Source organism: Scyliorhinus canicula, chromosome 25 (assembly GCF_902713615.1).
Source record: "Scyliorhinus canicula chromosome 25, sScyCan1.1, whole genome shotgun sequence".
Classification (NCBI taxonomy): Eukaryota; Metazoa; Chordata; class Chondrichthyes; order Carcharhiniformes; family Scyliorhinidae; genus Scyliorhinus; species Scyliorhinus canicula.
In genome coordinates this window covers 9,411,625-9,429,500 of record NC_052170.1, presented here as the reverse complement: position 1 = coordinate 9,429,500, position 17,876 = coordinate 9,411,625, and the positions used below count along the sequence as shown (strand labels likewise).

The 17,876-nt window shown below is 48.1% G+C and overlaps 3 protein-coding genes across 3 annotated transcripts in view; 2 read left to right on the top strand and 1 right to left on the bottom strand.

Annotated features, from left to right (window-relative positions):
- The window catches only part of LOC119957002, a 56,123-nt gene extending 39,266 nt beyond the window's left edge, over nt 1-16,857 (bottom strand). The window contains exon 1 of the mRNA XM_038784584.1: nt 16,809-16,857. The gene's annotated coding sequence lies outside the window, so the exon portion shown is untranslated. The remainder of the gene's footprint in view (nt 1-16,808) is intronic.
- On the top strand, nt 1,960-8,968 carry LOC119957034 (cyclin-dependent kinase 4 inhibitor D-like). Its single transcript, XM_038784622.1, has 2 exons — nt 1,960-2,211; nt 6,907-8,968. The coding sequence occupies exons 1-2, from the start codon at nt 2,074-2,076 to the stop codon at nt 7,279-7,281; spliced, it is 513 nt and encodes a 170-aa protein (XP_038640550.1). The 5' UTR covers nt 1,960-2,073; the 3' UTR covers nt 7,282-8,968.
- Nucleotides 16,858-16,928: 71 nt separating the features above from the next.
- The window catches only part of kri1 (KRI1 homolog), a 49,913-nt gene continuing 48,965 nt past the window's right edge, over nt 16,929-17,876 (top strand). Inside the window, 1 exon segment of the mRNA XM_038784621.1 lies at nt 16,929-17,073. Coding sequence (XP_038640549.1) covers nt 16,977-17,073 — 97 coding nt within the window. The 5' untranslated portion in view covers nt 16,929-16,976.

Here is a 17,876-nt window from a genome sequence, read left to right as displayed (position 1 = left end):
CCAAACAGGTGGATGAAGGTAAAGCAGTTGATGTGGTGTATATGGATTTCAGTAAAGCATTTGATAAGGTTCCCCACGGTAGGCTATTGCAGAAAATACAGATGCATGGGATTCAGGGTGATTTAGCAGTTTGGATCAGACATTGGCTAGCTGATAGAAGACAAAGAGTGGTGGTTGATGGGAAATGCTCTGACTGGTGTCCAGTTACTAGTGGTGTGCCACAAGGATCTGTTTTGGGGCCGTTGCTGTTTGTCATTTTTATAAATGACCTGGAGGAGGGCGTAGAAGGATGGGTGAGTAAATTTGCAGATGACACTAAAGTCGGTGGAGTTGTGGACAGTGCAGAAGGATGTTACAAGTTACAGAGGGACATAGATAAGCTGCAGAGCTGGGCTGACAGGTGGCAAATGGAGTTTAATGCAGAAAAGTGTGAGGTGATTCATTTTGGAAGGAATAACAGAAAGGCAGAGTACTGGGTTAATGGTAAGATTCTTGGTAGTGTGGACGAGCAGAGAGATCTTGGTGTCCATGTCCATAGATCCCTGAAAGTTGCCACCAGGTTGAGAGGGTTGTTAAGAAGGCATACGGTGTGTTAGCTTTTATTGGTAGAGGAATTGAGTTTCGGAGCCATGAGGTCATGTTGCAGTTGTACAAAACTCTGGTGCGGCCGCATTTGGAGTATTGTGTGCAGTTCTGGTCACAACATTATAGGAAGGATGTGGAAGCATTGGAAAGGGTACAGAGGAGATTTACAAGAATGTTGCCTGGTATGGAGGGAAGATCATATGAGGAAAGGCTGAAGGACTTGAGGCTGTTTTTGTTAGAGAGAAGAAGGTTAAGAGGTGACTTAATAGAGGCATACAAGATGATCAGAGGATTAGATAGGGTGGACAGTGAGAGCCTTTTTCCTCGGATGGTGATGTCCAGCACGAGGGGACATAGCTTTAAATTGAGGGGAGATAGATATAGGACAGATATCAGAGGTAGGTTCTTTACTCAGAGAGTAAGAGAGTAGTAAGGGCGTGGAATGCCCTGCCTGCAACAGTAGTGGACTCGCCAACACTAAACGCATTCAACTGGTCATTGGATAGGCATATGGACGTTAAGGGAATAGTGTAGAGGGACTTTAGAGGGGGTTCACAGGACGGCGCAACATCGTGGGCCGAAGGGCCTGTACTGCTTTTATCCTTGGAAAGATCACCCTACTTAAGCACACACCTCCACCCTATCCGCGTAACCCAGCTAACACTTTCCCCTGACTTTAAATCTATGCCCTCTGGACAGCAAGGTGGCACAATGGTTCGCATCACTGCCCACGGTGCTGAGGTTCGAATCCCGGCCCTGGGTCACTGTCCGTGTGGAGTTTGCACATTCTCCCCGTGTCTGCGTGGGTCTCATCCCCACAACACAAAGGTGCGCAGGGTAGGTGGATTGCCTATGCTAAACTGCCCGTAGTGTCCTAAAAAAATGTAACGTTAGGGGGGGGGGGGGTTGTTGGGTTACGGGTATAGGGTGGATACGTGGGTTTGAGTAGGGTGATCATTGCTCGGCACAACATCGAGAGCCGAAGGGCCTGTTCTCTGCTGTTCTATGTAATTGGGGAAAAAAAATTGGGCACTCTAAATTTAAAAAAGAGAAAAATAAATTCTATGCCCTCTGGTTATGGATCCCTCAGCTGAGGTGGTGGTGGGGTGGGAAAGAATTCCCCTTTGTGATAAAGTGGCCGAATGCGAGTCAGCGAACGATGTTACCGTTGCCCAGTTTGCCGTTGAAGGGGCAACCGGCCCAAAGTAACAAAAACAGACGACGTCACAAAGAGCTGACGTCAGGGGCTTTCGCTACTCACTCGCGGCCTGATTGGCCGGTGCGCCCGGCCTCCGAACGTTGTGTTTCAATTCGCAGCCCCGCCCCCGGCCTGATTGGCGGCGGCGCCTGTCAATCAACCAGCGGTGGGCGGGACCGCCCGGCTGGATAGAGAGAGACAGAGAGTGTCTCTGTGGTCTCCGCAGCGGCAGAATCCAGCTCAGCACCCGGGCAAGGCAGGCAGGTCGGTGGGTCAAAGAAAACACAAGCATGGGCAAAAACGTACTGGACGGGGACAAGCTGACCAAGGCTGCAGTGCGGGGGGACTGGCAGGAGGTGAAGCGTCTGCTGGTCGAGGAGAAGGTGAACGCCAATGCGGTGAATAAATACGACCAAACCGCACTGCAGGTTGGTGCTCCACACACCCCTCTATCAATTCAAACGCCGCTTGCTCACTGTATATCAAGCCTTGCGTTGTGCCCCCCCCCCCCCCCATAAAAGGGGGCTAATAATAATAATGATAAACCCTTTCGGCGTTAAATCGACCTACCCCACCCCTCTGTGTCTGCTGTTGACCATTTCTCAAAATGTGAAAGCTCTGCATGACGGAACGCGCCGAATTACTAATTCCTGATGTGCGTGGACATTGGGAACCTGCTTAAATTTCTCTCTGGGCTTCTTGTTTTTGGGTGTGTGTGTTTGGGGGTGGGGAAGAGAAGTGTCAGCCTGTTAAACCTGCCGCTGATAGCTTTTAACCTGTTCTGGGACAAGGTTGTCAAAGGGTATATTGGGTGCAATTGTTTGGTCTGTGACCCCCCCTCCCCTAACTGAGGCGAGTGGGTGGAGACGGTGGTGGGGGGTTCGTGAATGAAGGGAGAAGTCCTGGGCTGAACCGATGTTGGAAGATCCGCTTTTGAAAAGCCGCTTGACATCTTGTCTGCCTTCCAAAACCTTTGCACATACACCCAAACGTTGTGTACATGTGTGTGTGTGCCTGAAGTGGCAACCTTGGCAGATCGGAGAGGGAGGTGGTAGCGACAGAGACAGAAAAGGATCTGACCGTTTTCGGGGTTTAGGGACGAAATGCACCAAAGCGAAAGGGACAACAACCATTGGAAAGTATGCCACTCACTGCGTTTAGTTTACTACAAGGGCGGAGCCTGAAGTTGGGAATGTCTAGGGCGGACACAGGCAGCTTTGCAGAATGACTATTTATTCAGCTCATTTTAAACCTGTGGTTTCCACAAACCCGCTCATTTAAAAAAGAAAGCAGTAAACGATGGGGTTGAAACTAGAAGCGGGGCACGGGGTCGGAAGGACCATTGTGGGTTTTTTTATTGCCATCCATTCACAGAAAGATTTTCTTCTGCGGCATCCGTGCTGAGTGGTATTTCAGAGCGGCTGCCCGCACCCAGGGCCGGGTGAGCCCAGATGAGATCACAGCCCAGCTCCCAACTCTTCACCTCACCGGGAGATGGTGGGCGAGGGGCACTTGGGCGGGAAGCTGGGGCGATCTGTGCTGCCAATTCCCCCAATCCCGGTGAGATCGGCTACTTCGGAACCTGCCTGTGGGTGTTAAACTATTTGTATCTCTCTCTCTCTCTCTCTCTCCCCCCCCCCCCCCCCCAAACAGAGACACTTTGGTTCATTGATGTGTTTCCATATTTTGGATGGCTACCATTTTATTAAGTGCATCAGCTCTCCTTTTCGATGTTTCCATAGTCTTGGAGGAGTGGGGAGTTGGTGGAGACTATTAGACTATTATTTAACCCCTGGAACCTGTCCTACCATTCAATAGAATCATGGCTGATCTTCTGCTATCTCCATTGCTCAGCTTTTGTCGCTATCCCTTTGGTTAACAAAATCTATCCGTGTCCGTTTTAAAAATAACAATTAAAAAAACTAATTTACAGCACCCAATTCTCTCCCCCCCCCCCCCCCATTAAAGGGGCAATTTAGCACGGCCAATCCACCTACCCTGCTCATCTTTTTTGGGTTGTGGGGGGGGGGGGGGGGGGGGGGTGAGACCCACACAGACACGGAGAATTTGCAAACTCGGCGCGGACAATGACCCAGGGCCGGGATCGAACCTGGGGCCTCGACGCCGTGAGGCAGCAGCAGTGCTAACCACCGCGCCACCGTTCTGCCCTTCCAAATTAACAATTGACGGAGCGAATGCCATTTGCGAGCTCCTAACCTCTATCACCCTTTGCTGGTAGAGTTCGTTCCTGATGCATCATTTCCCAGGCGCAGACAGGAAAGTCGAACTGAGACCACAACCCCTACCGAAGAGCCGAATGACCTACTCCTGTGTTCCTAATTTCACTCCAGAACAGCCTTAATATTGAGGGTATCTTAATGAACCATGTAATATCCGGAGGGGAGTTTGTAGGGTAGAACATAGAACAGTACAGCACAGAACAGGCCCTTCGGCCCTCGATGTTGTGCCGAGCAATGATCACCCCACTCAAACCCACGTATCCACCCTATACCCGTAACCCAACAATCCCCCCCATTAACCTTACACTACGGGCAATTTAGCATGGCCAATCCACCTAACCCGCACATCTTTGGACTGTGGGAGGAAACCGGAGCACCCGGAGGAAACCCACGCACACACAGGGAGGACGTGCGGACTCCACACAGACAGTTACCCAGCCGGGAATCGAACCTGGGACCCTGGAGCTGTGAAGCATTTATGCTAACCACCGTGCTACCATGCTGCCCCCCTGAGGGGGTAGATGATGGGCGAGTGCTTCCACTTATAGGAGAGACTAGGGGATGCAGTTTAAGAAGATCGACCGTTTAAGACGGAGATGAGATTTTCTTTCTCTCGAAGACGGTGTTAGTCTGTGGCATTCTGCTCCCCAGCAAGCACTGGGGGGGGGGGGGGGGGGGGGGGGGGATCATTCTATTTATTCTAGGGAGATTTGGAGAGATTTTGTTTGACAAGGAAGTTGAGGATTAAGGGGGGTGGAGGCCGATGGAAAAGCAGAGTCGAGACCACAACCAGGTCAGCCACAATCTTATTGAATGGCTGAGCAGGCTCAAAGAAATGAGTGGCCGGGTCCTGCTCCCAAGTCCTCCGTTCTGTGCCCAAGCCTCTTATTATAATAATAATCTTTATTTGTGTCAGAAGTAGGCTTACATTGACACTGCAATGAAGCTACTGTGAAAAGCCCCAAGTGGCCACATTCCGGCGCCTGTTCGGGTACTCAGAGGGAGAATTCAGAATGTCCAATCCACCTAACCTGCACGTCTTTCGGGACTTGTGGGAGGAAACCGGAGTACCCGGAGGAAGCCCACACAGACAAAGGGAGAACGTGCAGACTCTGCACAGACAGTGACCCAAGCTGGGAATCGAACCTGGGACTCTGGTGTTGTGAAGCAACAGTGTTAACCACTGTGATACTGTGCAAGTCGTCCAGTCCCCCTTTAACCTTTAACCATATATCAGGCCTCACACTGTGCCTCCCCCCCCCCACCGGGCCGAGATTGTTAGTACACTGTCATCGAGAGGATGCCGTATCATTGACAGTTGTAAGGCACCAAAGTCTAGCCTCCAGAACTAGTCACTGAAAGCCTATCACTGCTGTATAATAGGGGCCGCTTTTAGCTTCTGCAGAGGATTTTGTTTTTGATTCCCAAGTGTCTGAATTCCCGTGCGAGACTTCATTCCGGCCCAGTGCCCCAGGGCCTGTTATGGAGCCAAATGAATAACAATCATGGGGGTAGGTAGTAATTGCGATGTCTGCGTCTCCTTGCAGCTGTGGGAGAGACAGAGAGATACATGATTAGAATGTTTACATTATTCTACAGCTGTGAGACAGACAGAGATCGCCGGGCACACAGAAACATGTCCAGAATCTGATCACAAAAATAAATCAAATTGAATGTATACAAAGATTCCTTCAAAAGTAACAAACCATGGTTGCTAACGTGTGATAGCTTACCACCGACACCTCCCCCTCCCACCCATTTTATTTTCCCCTCTGCTCATTTAAATGGGAAGTAATCTGCCAGTTATAGCCATTTTCCCAGTTCCCTGCTCAATTCCTACAGGAATCCACCATTGAGCTAATCCTTTGGCTGCATCCAATTAGCTTCCGCTCCACAGTGTTGCAATATCAAAACAGAATCCTGTGCTGTGAAGCCCCTGTAGCCCCATCCCCAAGCCACCAAAGCCCACAACTACCCACCCGGCTCGCCAGCCCCTCCCATGCCAATCTCCCCTCCTCACTTCCCCAAACCTCTACCTACAATTGGTGAATCATATCGTTGACCATCTTACTGTGATACTGAAAAGCTGCTGTCCAACTGAGTGGCAGAATATGCTCGAGGGGCAGAACGGCCTACTTCTGTTCCTATGTGTATTCTTCACTTACTCAAATGGTGGGGGATAACAATGCTTGTACAGAGATCACGGAATAGATCGATAAAAGGGTCGCTCATTTATAATTTTCCCAGAAAAATGAAGAAAGTTGTGGAACTCAACCCTCCAAAACACACAGTTACAGATTCCAAAAGTAGTATTTGATTTATTTAGTCTCTGTACATTAGGGACCCAAACATTATACCCACTTTGGAAAAACAGCTCAAAGATAAATCAACACATCCTCTGACTCACTGTGAAAATTGTGACACGAGATCTATTTGTTTAAAATAAAAATAAATTCATTCCATCTTGACCTGCTATGTCCATTTCATCATTCATTTTTGGCAACGTGGGTGTTGCTGGCAAGGCTGGCATTTATTACCCATCCCTAATTGCCCGTGATACTATAGTGTGCGTGGTGAAGGAGTTGGGAGACAGGAAGCATCAGGATTTTAACCCAGTGACGATGAGACTAAGTTGGAATGGCTCTGAATTGGAGGTGATGGAATTGACGTGCACCAGCTATTCTTGCCCTTCACTGTGGTGGAGGTTGTCGGCTTGCGCGACATTGTAGAAGATGCCTTGGTGAGATTTTGCAGTGCCTCCTGTAGACAGCACACTCGATCGATGGCCGGAGGGAGTGATTTCGCTGGAGAATCTCATAAGGCTGGTGAGTCCTTGGTTCAACTCCGTGTGCTAACCCCTGCTTTCTGTGCTCCTCTTTCCAGGTGATGATGCTGGGCAGCACATTGGTCGCAGAGGAACTGCTGAAGAACGGGGCAAAGCCCAATGCTCAGGATAAATGGGGCTTCACTCCGGCACATGACGTGGCCCGGTGCGGTTTCTTGGATACCATGATGGTCCTGACGAAATACAAGGCAGACGTGAACATCAAGGATGCCACAGGCTCTCTCCCCATACACCTGGCTGCGCAAGAGGGCTACTTGGACCTTGTCCAGTACCTGGCTCCAATGTCAAGCATCCTGCACAAGAATTCCAGTGGGCAAACCCCATTGGACCTGGCGAGAGCCTCCAACAGAACTGGAGTAGTGGCTTGGTTAGAGCAGCAATTGCAAGCGATGGAGACCGAAACTCCACACTGATTCACGGCCTGTTCAAAGATGCTGACATTGCTTATACTTTACCTCTCTCAATCCATGGTCTTTGCTATGCTATGAATCCTTCCTTTCCACCGTATTGGACTCCTATTTTGTACTGTTAATTGTGGACTCATTGTATAATGTTCCTTCCCCCCTCCCCACCCCGAAATCACCCCATAGGTCTTGAACCATTGTGGCATCTCCTCCAAAAGCATTTGCTGGCTATCTTACCAAAAGGCTAGCCAAAAATATAAATATGCCACTTACTGACCATTTATATCACCCAATTGTTCAACCTTTTGAAAAGGTGTGGTGTAAAAGAGGTGCTGCACAACTCGCCAGTGTCATTTGAATCGAGGGTGTTTTGCATATATCGCTTTAAGAGCCCTGAGCACGGCCTTTGTGTCCTTTGCACGAAAGCTCCAACGCGCATTACACCAGTGCAGTTCCACAGACTTACTTTGGTGTAACACGAGGAGGACTGCTCTTTTGACGCAGAAGAAGAGTAGTCCACGGAACACCCAGGAGACGTAAATTGGACGTGGGGGTCTGCACTGATTGAGGGGGTCTCCGAGGTAGAAAGGAGCCTGATGTTCAGCCCAGGAGTACCTCATGGAAAACAATGAATGTCTCTTTAAAAAAAAAGAGAGAGAAATCTCCTGGAATGGGGAATTGAAGACCTGGTCATTTTGTTGTTTTAAGTAATATATGTTTACAATGATTTAAAGTACTGTAAAAAAAAAGGCAAGGCAAAATGAGTTCTACTGTACACATTAAGTGGCTTTGTGTTATTTTCTCCCTTTGCCCATACAAGGAAAGAGAGCAGCTAATGTAGCAGTGAATTTGAGTCATTGCTGCTTTATTAATTCTGTATATATTTAAGGGAGTATATTATCAAGCTAATTTATACCTGAAAATTAATTACTCTACGTGCTGAAGGTCTGGCTTTAAATGTCTTTTTCCAAAATGCAAACACTTTTATACCTTTTTTAAAAAAAAATGTGAAATAATTCTAAGTTCTCAATTTGAATGTGGTTCAATTGTAAGACCACTGGCTTTCAGTTTTTGTGGGTTATGTAGGCAACACCTGTGGAATATAATCCACAGAGCACAGCTAAACATTCCGGAAGGCCTGGTACTAAAAAATAGATTTTAACATATTAAATCAGCATAAAGTAGAAAACCTGCTGGTGCTGAACTATACAGGTACTGATTGTTATGCCCTACCCAACTGTACATTGCCATAATGACACTGTCAATGGTCTATTGAGCGATCAGCAGTCCTGCGAATGTGAGGGGTCTTTTGTTCCTCGGCAGCTGCAAATTGGTTGTAGACTTATCCTTTGCTTTGGGGTATTGAATAAGATTTTCTTTAGCACTGGGTTAGTACGCAGTGTCAGTGTCACCTGGGTGTGGTAGCCGAATGCAAATAATTGGATAAGGTAGCTCAGCCAATGGACACCTCTTGTGAAATTTTGGCATTTCAATTTACTTGTCCTAGGCAAACAACACTGAACTAGCAGTATAAGTATGTTTGAGGCTGTCAGTTTCCACCTCGTCAGCATTGCCCAGCCTCTTATTCCCGCCAGCCCTTCAGCTACTGAAGCCCTCATCTATACCTTCTTACCCCTGCACCTGATGCACTTTGTGCACTCCGCCCTCTGTAAATGGGAGGTTATCCAAACTACTTCTGCCCTCTCTCGCACCGAGTCCTATTCCCCTATCCACCCCCCCCCCCCCCCCCCCCCCCCCCCCCCCCGCGTACCCCCGCCGTGCTCGCTGACCTACACTAGCTCCTGGTCAAGTGGCGCCTTGTTTTAAACATTCTTATCCTAATTTTCAAATCCTCCATGACCTTGTCCCTCCCCGACCGCCCATCTCCACCAGCCTAAAACTCCTCTCTAGTATTTGCACTGCTCGGATTGTGATTGCGTCGCCACTGGCGACCACGAATGCAGCTGCCTGGGACCCAAAGCTCTGGCATTCCCTCCCTAACCCTCTTGGTCTCTCTACTTCTCTCCCTTTAAGACCGCTTCTCAAAATATTCCTCTTTGAGAAAGCTTCTGGCCATCTCCCCTAATATCCCCCGCGTGGTTCAGTGTCAAATTCATAACGATCCTGTTAAGCATCCTGGAACACTCCATTTTGCCAAAGGTGCTATTTTGCATAGAAGTGAAGATTACATCTCCCTCAGGATGTACTAGTGAGACAGTAGGCGGAAAGAAAAAATGCTGGAATTATTGAGTCGGTCGTGCGTCATTCATGGGGAAAGGAACAAGAGTTAATGTTTTGGTTTGATGGCTTTGTTGTAGAAAAGTGGCGCTGAAGCTTTGTTCCAATGTTGAAGTGTTTCTGTCTCACATTGATGGTACTCCAATGAGTATGGGAGAGACAAAAGCTGATGAGTTTAAAAAAAAAGTTATTTTACCCATTCAGCTCCTATAGACAAGGGGACTGGGTAACTAGCTCCTCCTTGCAGAGCGAGTGTGTTGTCTTCCGCTGGATTTTGGTTCCGAGGATACTGAAGACCCAGAGGTATACAGACCCGGTGCGAGTAAGGGCAGCAGTAGTTTGGATAACCTCGCGTTTACAGAGGGCGGACGGAGTGCACAAAGTTCAACAGGAAGCAGGCCACAAATGGCTTGACAGTCCATTTGTTGCGGGGGGTGGGAGGTGTGGGGTTGAAATCAAGCATTTTCTGTAATGGCCCCTCAGAAACGAGAGAGAAATATCAAACCAATAATTTAAGAAAGGGAACATAAAAAAAAATACATGTATATTTATTCTTGCTTTCGGTTCCAAAGATTTAATTGAAACTTTGGCTTTTTTCCTTTCCTAGCAGTGATATATCGATAGAAGCAGAATAATGGTACTCTTTGCAGGTTCTTTGTCCATTCTCTCTTCGCCTGACCCCAACTTCTGATTTCCCTCTACTCTTTCCAAGCTTACCTTATCCATATCCTTTGCCCTCAGTTTCCTCCCCATCCGCTGAGCTCCTATTCCAAACTTCTTTGTGTTGCGCCTCCTTCTTTCAGGCCTTTGGTCGGTTCCGATCCTGTCCTTCAGAGCTCCCAGTCTGCCTCTGCACTTCTCTATCCATTTTAACAAGCTTTTTTTTCCTCAAAGCCCATGTCTTTGAGTGAGCCTTTCTCTTTAAAAAAAAAAATAGAGTACCCAGTTTTTTTTTCCCAATTAAGGGCCAATCCACCCTACACTGCACAACTTTTTGGGTTGTTGGGGCGAGACCCACGGAGACAACGGGGAAGATGTGGAAACTCCACATGGGCAGTGACCCGGGGCCCCGGCGGGATCCAACCCGGGTCCTCGGTGCCGTGAGGCAGCAGTGCTAACCACTGTGCCAACGTACTACCCCAAGCAAGCCTTTCTTTACCCGTCCTAATCTCCTTTCCACCTCGACGGTAATTTTAGATTCTTTTGGTGAAGCGCGTGGGTTTTGTTGCCGCGTCGATGCACGTTGTTGTTTGAGAAAGAGTTTGTCGTTTTAACCTGTTTGGGGTTGCCTAGAATACAAAGATATTTTTCTTAAAACAAGAGGCCATTATGTTAAGAATGGTCACATAGGGCCTGGTGCTGGCCAGCAATTTTGGAAACCCATCTCAGTTCGGACTCCGGGCTTCAGGGAAAATGGGGATTAAACTCAGTTTGGGATTGGGGGAGGGATGGGGGGGAATGTTTGAAGACTTTATAGGTTGCTGGATTGCAATTTGGTTGATGTTGCACATAATTATTCTATTTATGATTTGATTTTTTTGTTTGGTGGATATTGTACTTTTTAAACATCCGCAAATAAATTATAAAACATGTTTTTGGAAAATTTTAACATGGACATTGAGCGAGTTGGATTTTCTTTGCTCCACACGGACTACACAGATGTGAAGGTCCAATGTTTACTGCTTGAGGCGATGACACATTGGCGGTACGAATGCGACAATTGATTTCACTACACTAAAGTGAGGGGTGGCGGGAGACAGACAGACACAATCAGCCGGCGTACTTGCTTCTGACTTGCTTACTCTTACTGCATGTACAACTCTCACCTGTGTCGATAAACCAGCTGCAAACAGGATTATGCTGAGTGTATACATAATATGGTTGAACAGACTGCCAACGCCCCACTGTTTAGGCTTATGTGTGAAGAGTGGCCACTTGGGCCCTATCCTTGGATGGTGAGGGTTGTTGCGAGGGATGGGATTAATGAAACCATACCTAGCATATGTTAGCCACCTCTAGAAGGGGGAGAGGGAATATCGGACAGGAAAATTAAAAGAATTCTCACAAATCTTTATTGTTTCAAAACATTGTTGTAATTTGGAGCGATCAACCTGAAAAGGTGCTAGATGCTTATTTTTTACTATAAAAAGGGCAGCTGAACAGGTACTTAAGGATGAGGAAATTGCAGGGTTATCATCCAAAAGTATAGGAGCAAGAGACCATTTAGCCCCTCAAGCCTGTTCTCTCATTCAGTGAAGTTATGGTTGAATTGTGACCTAACTCCATCTATCTGCCCTTGCCCCCTTTCTATTAATACTTTTGGTTAGCAAAAAGCTATCAATATCACTTTTAAATCAAACAAGTTGATCCAGCACCAATTGGTTGCAGAGGAGAGTCCCAAATTTCTCTAAAGTTTGAGTGTGGGACTGAGTACAACAGCTCATTCAAAGAGCGGGCATAGACACCAAGGACCAAACAACCCCTTTCGGTGCTGTAAGTGTCGAGGAATCTATGGAATCGAAGGGAAGAATTTCCATCAATTTGTGGTTAAAAGAAGCTTGTATTCCTCCCAATAAAAAGCTAACCACAATACCACAGCACAATGATTAATCACATTCTTCTAAATTAATGTTGGGGGACGGGGGAGAAGAAAAAAAAAAAATCACTTGCACAAATGCATAAGCTCTTGACCCCAACTGGGGCTCAAGGGGAACAGCAGAAACAGGACACTGGCTCCACGAAGGCATTATTCAAGCCAGTCAGAAGGAATAACAGGAAGACAGAGTACTGGGCTAATGGTAAGGTAGTGTGGACGAGCAGAGAGATCTCGGTGTCTATGTCCATAGATCCCTGAAAGTTGCCACCCAGGTTGAGAGGGTTGTTAAGAAGGCGTACGGTGTGTTAGCCTTTATTGGTAGAGGAATTGAGTTTCAGAGCCATGAGGTCATGTTGCAGTTGTACAAAACTCTGGTGCGGCCGCATTTGGAATATTGCGTGCAATTCTGGTCGCCGCATTATAGGAAGGATGTGGAAGCATTGGAAAGGGTACAGAGGAGATTTACAAGGATGTTGCCTGGCATGGAGGGAAGATCCTATGAGGAATGGCTGAAGGACTTGAGGCTGTTTTCATTAGAGAGCAGAAGGTTAAGAGGTGACTTAATTGAGGCATACAAGATGATCAGAGGATTAGATAGGGTGGACATTGAGAGCCTTTTTCCTCGGATGGTGATGTCCAGCACGAGGGGACATAGCTTTAAATTGAGGGGAGACAGATATAGGACAGATGTCAGAGGTAGGTTCTTTACTCAGAGTAGTAACGGTGTGGAATGCCCTGCCTGCAACAGTAGTGGACTCGCCAACACTAAACGGTCATTGGATAGACATATGGACGATAAGGGAATAGTGTAGAGGGACTTTAGAGGGGTTTCACAGGACGGCGCAACATCGAGGGCCGAAGGGCCTGTACTGCGCTGTAATGTTCTATGTTCTATAGTCCTTGGACAACCTTTCTGTGCCTCCCAGCATGTTAATACAGAACTGCCAAATCAGGATCACAACAGGTAACAGCTATAACAAGAGTAAACATAGAACTAGGGTGTTCCAACATCTTCACAATTATTCTTTCTCAGCATTTTCCTGTGATATAGCAGCAGATGACAATGATAATGAATATATCGCTCGGGGACTATTATTTGGAGGAAGAGGGAATGGGAAGTGCTTATTCTGAATATCAACAATCCTGCCTGCTGCAAAAATTTAATTTTCCTTCATTTATCCATAGAATCCCTACAGTGCAAGGGACCATTCGGCCCATCGAGTCTGCAATGACCCTCTGAAAGAGAATCCTACCTATGCCCAATCTTTCACCCCCGTGCAACCCCACCTAACTACCACATCCCTGAATACTCAGATCAATTTTAACAGGGCCAATCTGCCTAACCTGCACGTCTTTGGACTGTGGGAGGAAACTCGAGCACCCGGAGGAAGCCAGGCGCCAGGAGAACGTACAAACTCCACAGAGAGAGTCACCCAAGGCTCCCAGAACTGAACCCGGGTCCCAGGCGCTGTGAGGCAGCAGTGCTAACCACTGTCACCATCCAGCATTACGACAAAACAACAGTCCCTGCACATTTATCGACACAGTATTAGACAGGACACTACTTAGTTACTTTGAACTAGTTACTGCTGTGCCAAAAAAGGCAATTCACTGAGTACAATCCACTTTTAAGGTAGTTCAACGAGCAAAAGTTTTATTGGTGCTTGCATTTAAAAAAAAAGAAATGCTCTACAATCATAGATCATAGAATTTACAGTGCAGATGGAGGCCATTCAGCCCATCGAGTCTGCATCGGCTCTTGGAAACAGCACCCTACTAAAGCCCATACCTCCAACCTATCCCCACACCTCCACCCTATCCCCGTTACCCCACATCATTTTTGGACACGAAGGGCAATTTAGCATAGCCAACCCACCTAACCTGGACATCTTTGGACTGTGGCAGGAAACCGGAGCACCAGAAGGAAACCTATGCAAACATGGGGACAATGAGCAGACTCAGCACAGACAGTGACCCAAGCCGGGAATCAAACCTTGGACCCTGGAGCTGTGAAGCAACTGTGCTAACCACTGTGCTACCATGCTGCCCCCAATAATAAAGCTTCAATACTGGTGAAAGGTGACCAGTAAGATTAATAGGCAAAATCGCATGGTTAAATTTACCAATCTCTAGAGTGTCCCAGCTCTGTCTCTGACCTCAGCTCCCTTCAAGCACAGCTCTTCACACGGAGAATGCAGTGCACTAAATTACATAGAATGTACAGCACAGCAACAGCACATTGGAGCTCACGGATCTACGCTGGTGTTTATGCTTCACATGAACCTCCTCCCACACCTCTTCATCAAATCAGTGTAACCTTCTCATATCTCCCTCATGCCTTTATCTGGCTTCCACTTAAACGTATCAACGCTATTTGCCTCAATTCCCTTTTCTGGTCGTGAGTTTCACATTCTCACCACTTTGAGTAAAGAGGTTTACCCTACTTCCAGTTGCTTCTGTGCCCCCTTGTTTCATTATAAATTTTCCCCATGATATTTATAATCAAATCAGTCAGTCTTTCAGATAAGATGTTAAACCAAGACCATGTCTTCCTTTCAGGAGGACACAAAAGACCGTACTCTATTATTTCAAAGAAGAGCCGAGACCCCTGGCATCATGGCCAATATTTATCCCTCAATCAACATCACCAAATAGATCATTATCATGTTGCTGTTTGTGGGAGCTTACTGTCTGCAGATCGGCCGTCGTGTTTTCTCCGCAATAAAATTAACTGCTGTCAAAAGTGCTTTGTTGGCTAGAAAGTGCTTTCAGATATCTGATGGTGGAAAAAAGTGCTTTCTAAATGCCCATCTTGCTTTCTTTTCCTACATCAATTTGTCACACAGGTGGAGGGCCAGAAGGAAGGCACGGGATACCAAAACGAGCATGACATCTCCAGGAGCAGGGAACGAGGAAAATAAAGACGGAAGACGGGAGGAGCGGCAGAAGCGGAGGCGAGCGCGAGACGGCAGTGAGACCTGTCCGGGAGAAGCAAGCGACAACAACACGAAACACAGCCAAGTATCGGCCACTGTAATTATCTCCCCGGCACCCGAATGTATATTTGCCTCCCCAATCCCCCCCCCCCCCCCCCCCCCCCCCCCGGCAAACAGTCGCCTACTTATGTGTTGTAAATAATTTTGCCAGCTGTACAGAGCTGCTGCTGTTGAGCTGGTGCACAATACCCTACCAGTTATTTTATTGTATTTTTTATTGTATTTTTACTATGTACTATTATCTTCTCTTTGGTATGTTTGGGTGTGCCCTTCTCTTCTATATATATGTATATATATATGTTTCTCATCCTGTGTACATAACAGTAATTATACCTTGTTCAAAAACCCAATAAAAAACATTTATAAAAAAAAAAATTTGTCACACAGGTAAATTCCACTCTTCCGCTGAAGAGGGACCGCAGCACCTCACCGTTAACTCCTAACTGCCTTCTGAATTGTCAATAACATAACCACATATAACAAATATTGCATAAGATTAATACCAGCTGTTGCAACAATGCTCCAAAAATAGGTTAATTGTAAATTGGGGCATCTTATGGTTGTGTAAGGCACTATACAGGGTGTCACGGTGGCCAGTGGTTAGCACTGCTGCCTCACAGTACGGAGGACCCGGATTCAATCCCGGCCCTGGGTCACTGTCCGTGCGGAGTTTGCACGCTCTGCCTGTCTCTGCGCGGGTCTTGGCCCCACAACCCAGAAAGAGGCGGAGGGTGGGCAGATTGGCCATGCTAAATTGCCGTCCTTAATTGGAAAAATTACAAAGAATATATATTTTTAAAAGTGAAAGGTGCTACACAAATGCAAGTGTCACTCAGTGCAATATTGCGTGCGTAGATGAGCCTTGTTTGCCAGCAACATTCAAATCCCAAGAATGAATAAAGAGATGATGGCCATTGGGCGGCACGGCAGTGAGCACTGCTGCTGCCTCACAGCTCCAGGGACCCAGGTTCAATTCCGGCCTCGGGTGACTGTGCAGAGTTTATACGTTCTCCCCGTGCCTGCGGGGGTTTCCTCCCACATTGCAAAGATGAACGGGGTGGGTGGATTGGCCACGCTAAATTGCCCCTTAATGTCCAGGGATGCAGGGTTGGTGGGGGCAAACATGGGTGGTGGTGGGGTGGGTCGATGGGTGCAGACTTGATGGCTTCTTCTGTACTGCAGGGGATTCTATGGTTATCATAGAATTTACAGTGCAGAAGGAGGCCATTCGGCCCAAGTCTGCACCGGCTCTTGGAAAGAGCACCCTACCCAAGGTTAACACCTCCACCCTATTCCCATAACCCAGTAACCCCACCCAACACTAAGGGTAATTTTGGACACAAAGGGCAATTTAGCATAGCCAATCCACCTAATCTGCACATCTTTGGACTGTGGGAGGAAACCCTCGCAGACACGGGGAGGATGTGCAGACTCCACACAGACAGTGACCCATCCGGGAATCGACGCTGGAGCTGTGAAGCAATTGTGCTATCCACAATGCTACCATGCTGCCCACATGTGATCTATGTGGATGAGCTGCTGATCAGGGGAGGGAAGTAGGGGGGGGGGGACACAATAAGACTGAGCACCTTAAGGAGAGGGCGGGGTGGTCAATAAGAAAAAAAGTGACTATTTTAAAAATGTATAAACTAAATAGAAACATCTGAACCACCTTTGCTGAGGATTGGTGTTTTGAGGTAGCTTACCTTTGAGGGGGTCCACAGTGAAGGAGGAGTCCACTTTCTGGACAACTCCTGCTGCTGCTGCCTGTGGTCAAGGAAGGCCGGGCGGTCACGTGGGCCCCCTTCCGCGGCCTGTGATTGGCGGGCGAGCCGTGGCCTTTGACCTTCCGGCGCTGGGGTCGTGCGGTGTGCATGGCAACGGGCATGGCGGAAGGCCCGCCGCTCACCATCAACCGGCGCTTCGCCGCCAGCTACGACAGGTACCGGCAGAAGGAGGAGCTGCAACGGCGTGAGTGCCCAACCGAGCTCATCGGTTCTTTATTTTTTTCCTCTCCTGTCGGCGAGGGCGCCTGTCCGGGGAAGCGGGCTCTACTTTACAACTTGGAAGGCGGCACGAAGCCTGTTGGAGTAGGCCTCAGGTGGCAACCCCCCCCCCACCCCCACCCAATTCAATGGGACCACTCAAAATATCTCACCTGGAAAGCACTGCAGATCTCGATATCAGGGGGAAAAGAACCTGAATAGTGGAGCTAAATAAGCAAAGTGCGGTGACCATCTATTTTTAAAATAAATTTAGAGTACCCAATTCTCCCCCCCCCCCCCCCCCCCCCCCATAAGGGGTAATTTAGCATGGCTATTCCACCTACCCTGCACATCTTTTTGGGTTGTGGGGGTGAGACCCATGCAAAAGTGGGGCGAATGTGCAAACTCCACACGGGCAGTGACCCAGGGTTGGTGCCGTGAGGCAGCCGTGCTGACCAAGCCACCCTCTATCTAATACAAATTTGCACATCGTAGGATCCCGACAGTGCATGAGGAGGCCATTCGGCCCGTCGAGTCTGCACCGTCCGTCCGAAAGGGAACCCCAACCCAGGCCACCCCCCCCCCCCCCCCCGCAGCCCCACCTCACCTGCACATCGGGCCGCCGGAGGAAACCCACGCAGGCAAGGGGAGAACGTGCGAACACCACGCAGATTGTCGCCCGAGGTCGACATGGAACCCGTGTGCCAGGCACCAGTGCTAACCCCTGCGCCAATATATTTGGAATTGAGTTTATCGTCACGTGTACAGACCAGACAGATCGTTATGGGG

Excerpts from the sequence above, each read along its gene's own strand:
- LOC119957034 (XM_038784622.1), top strand. The coding sequence starts at position 2,074 with ATGGGCAAAAACGTACTGGACGGGGACAAGCTGACCAAGGCTGCAGTG. Across the intron at positions 2,212-6,906 it reads ACGACCAAACCGCACTGCAG|GTGATGATGCTGGGCAGCAC; the intron begins GTTGGTGCTCCA and ends TCCTCTTTCCAG.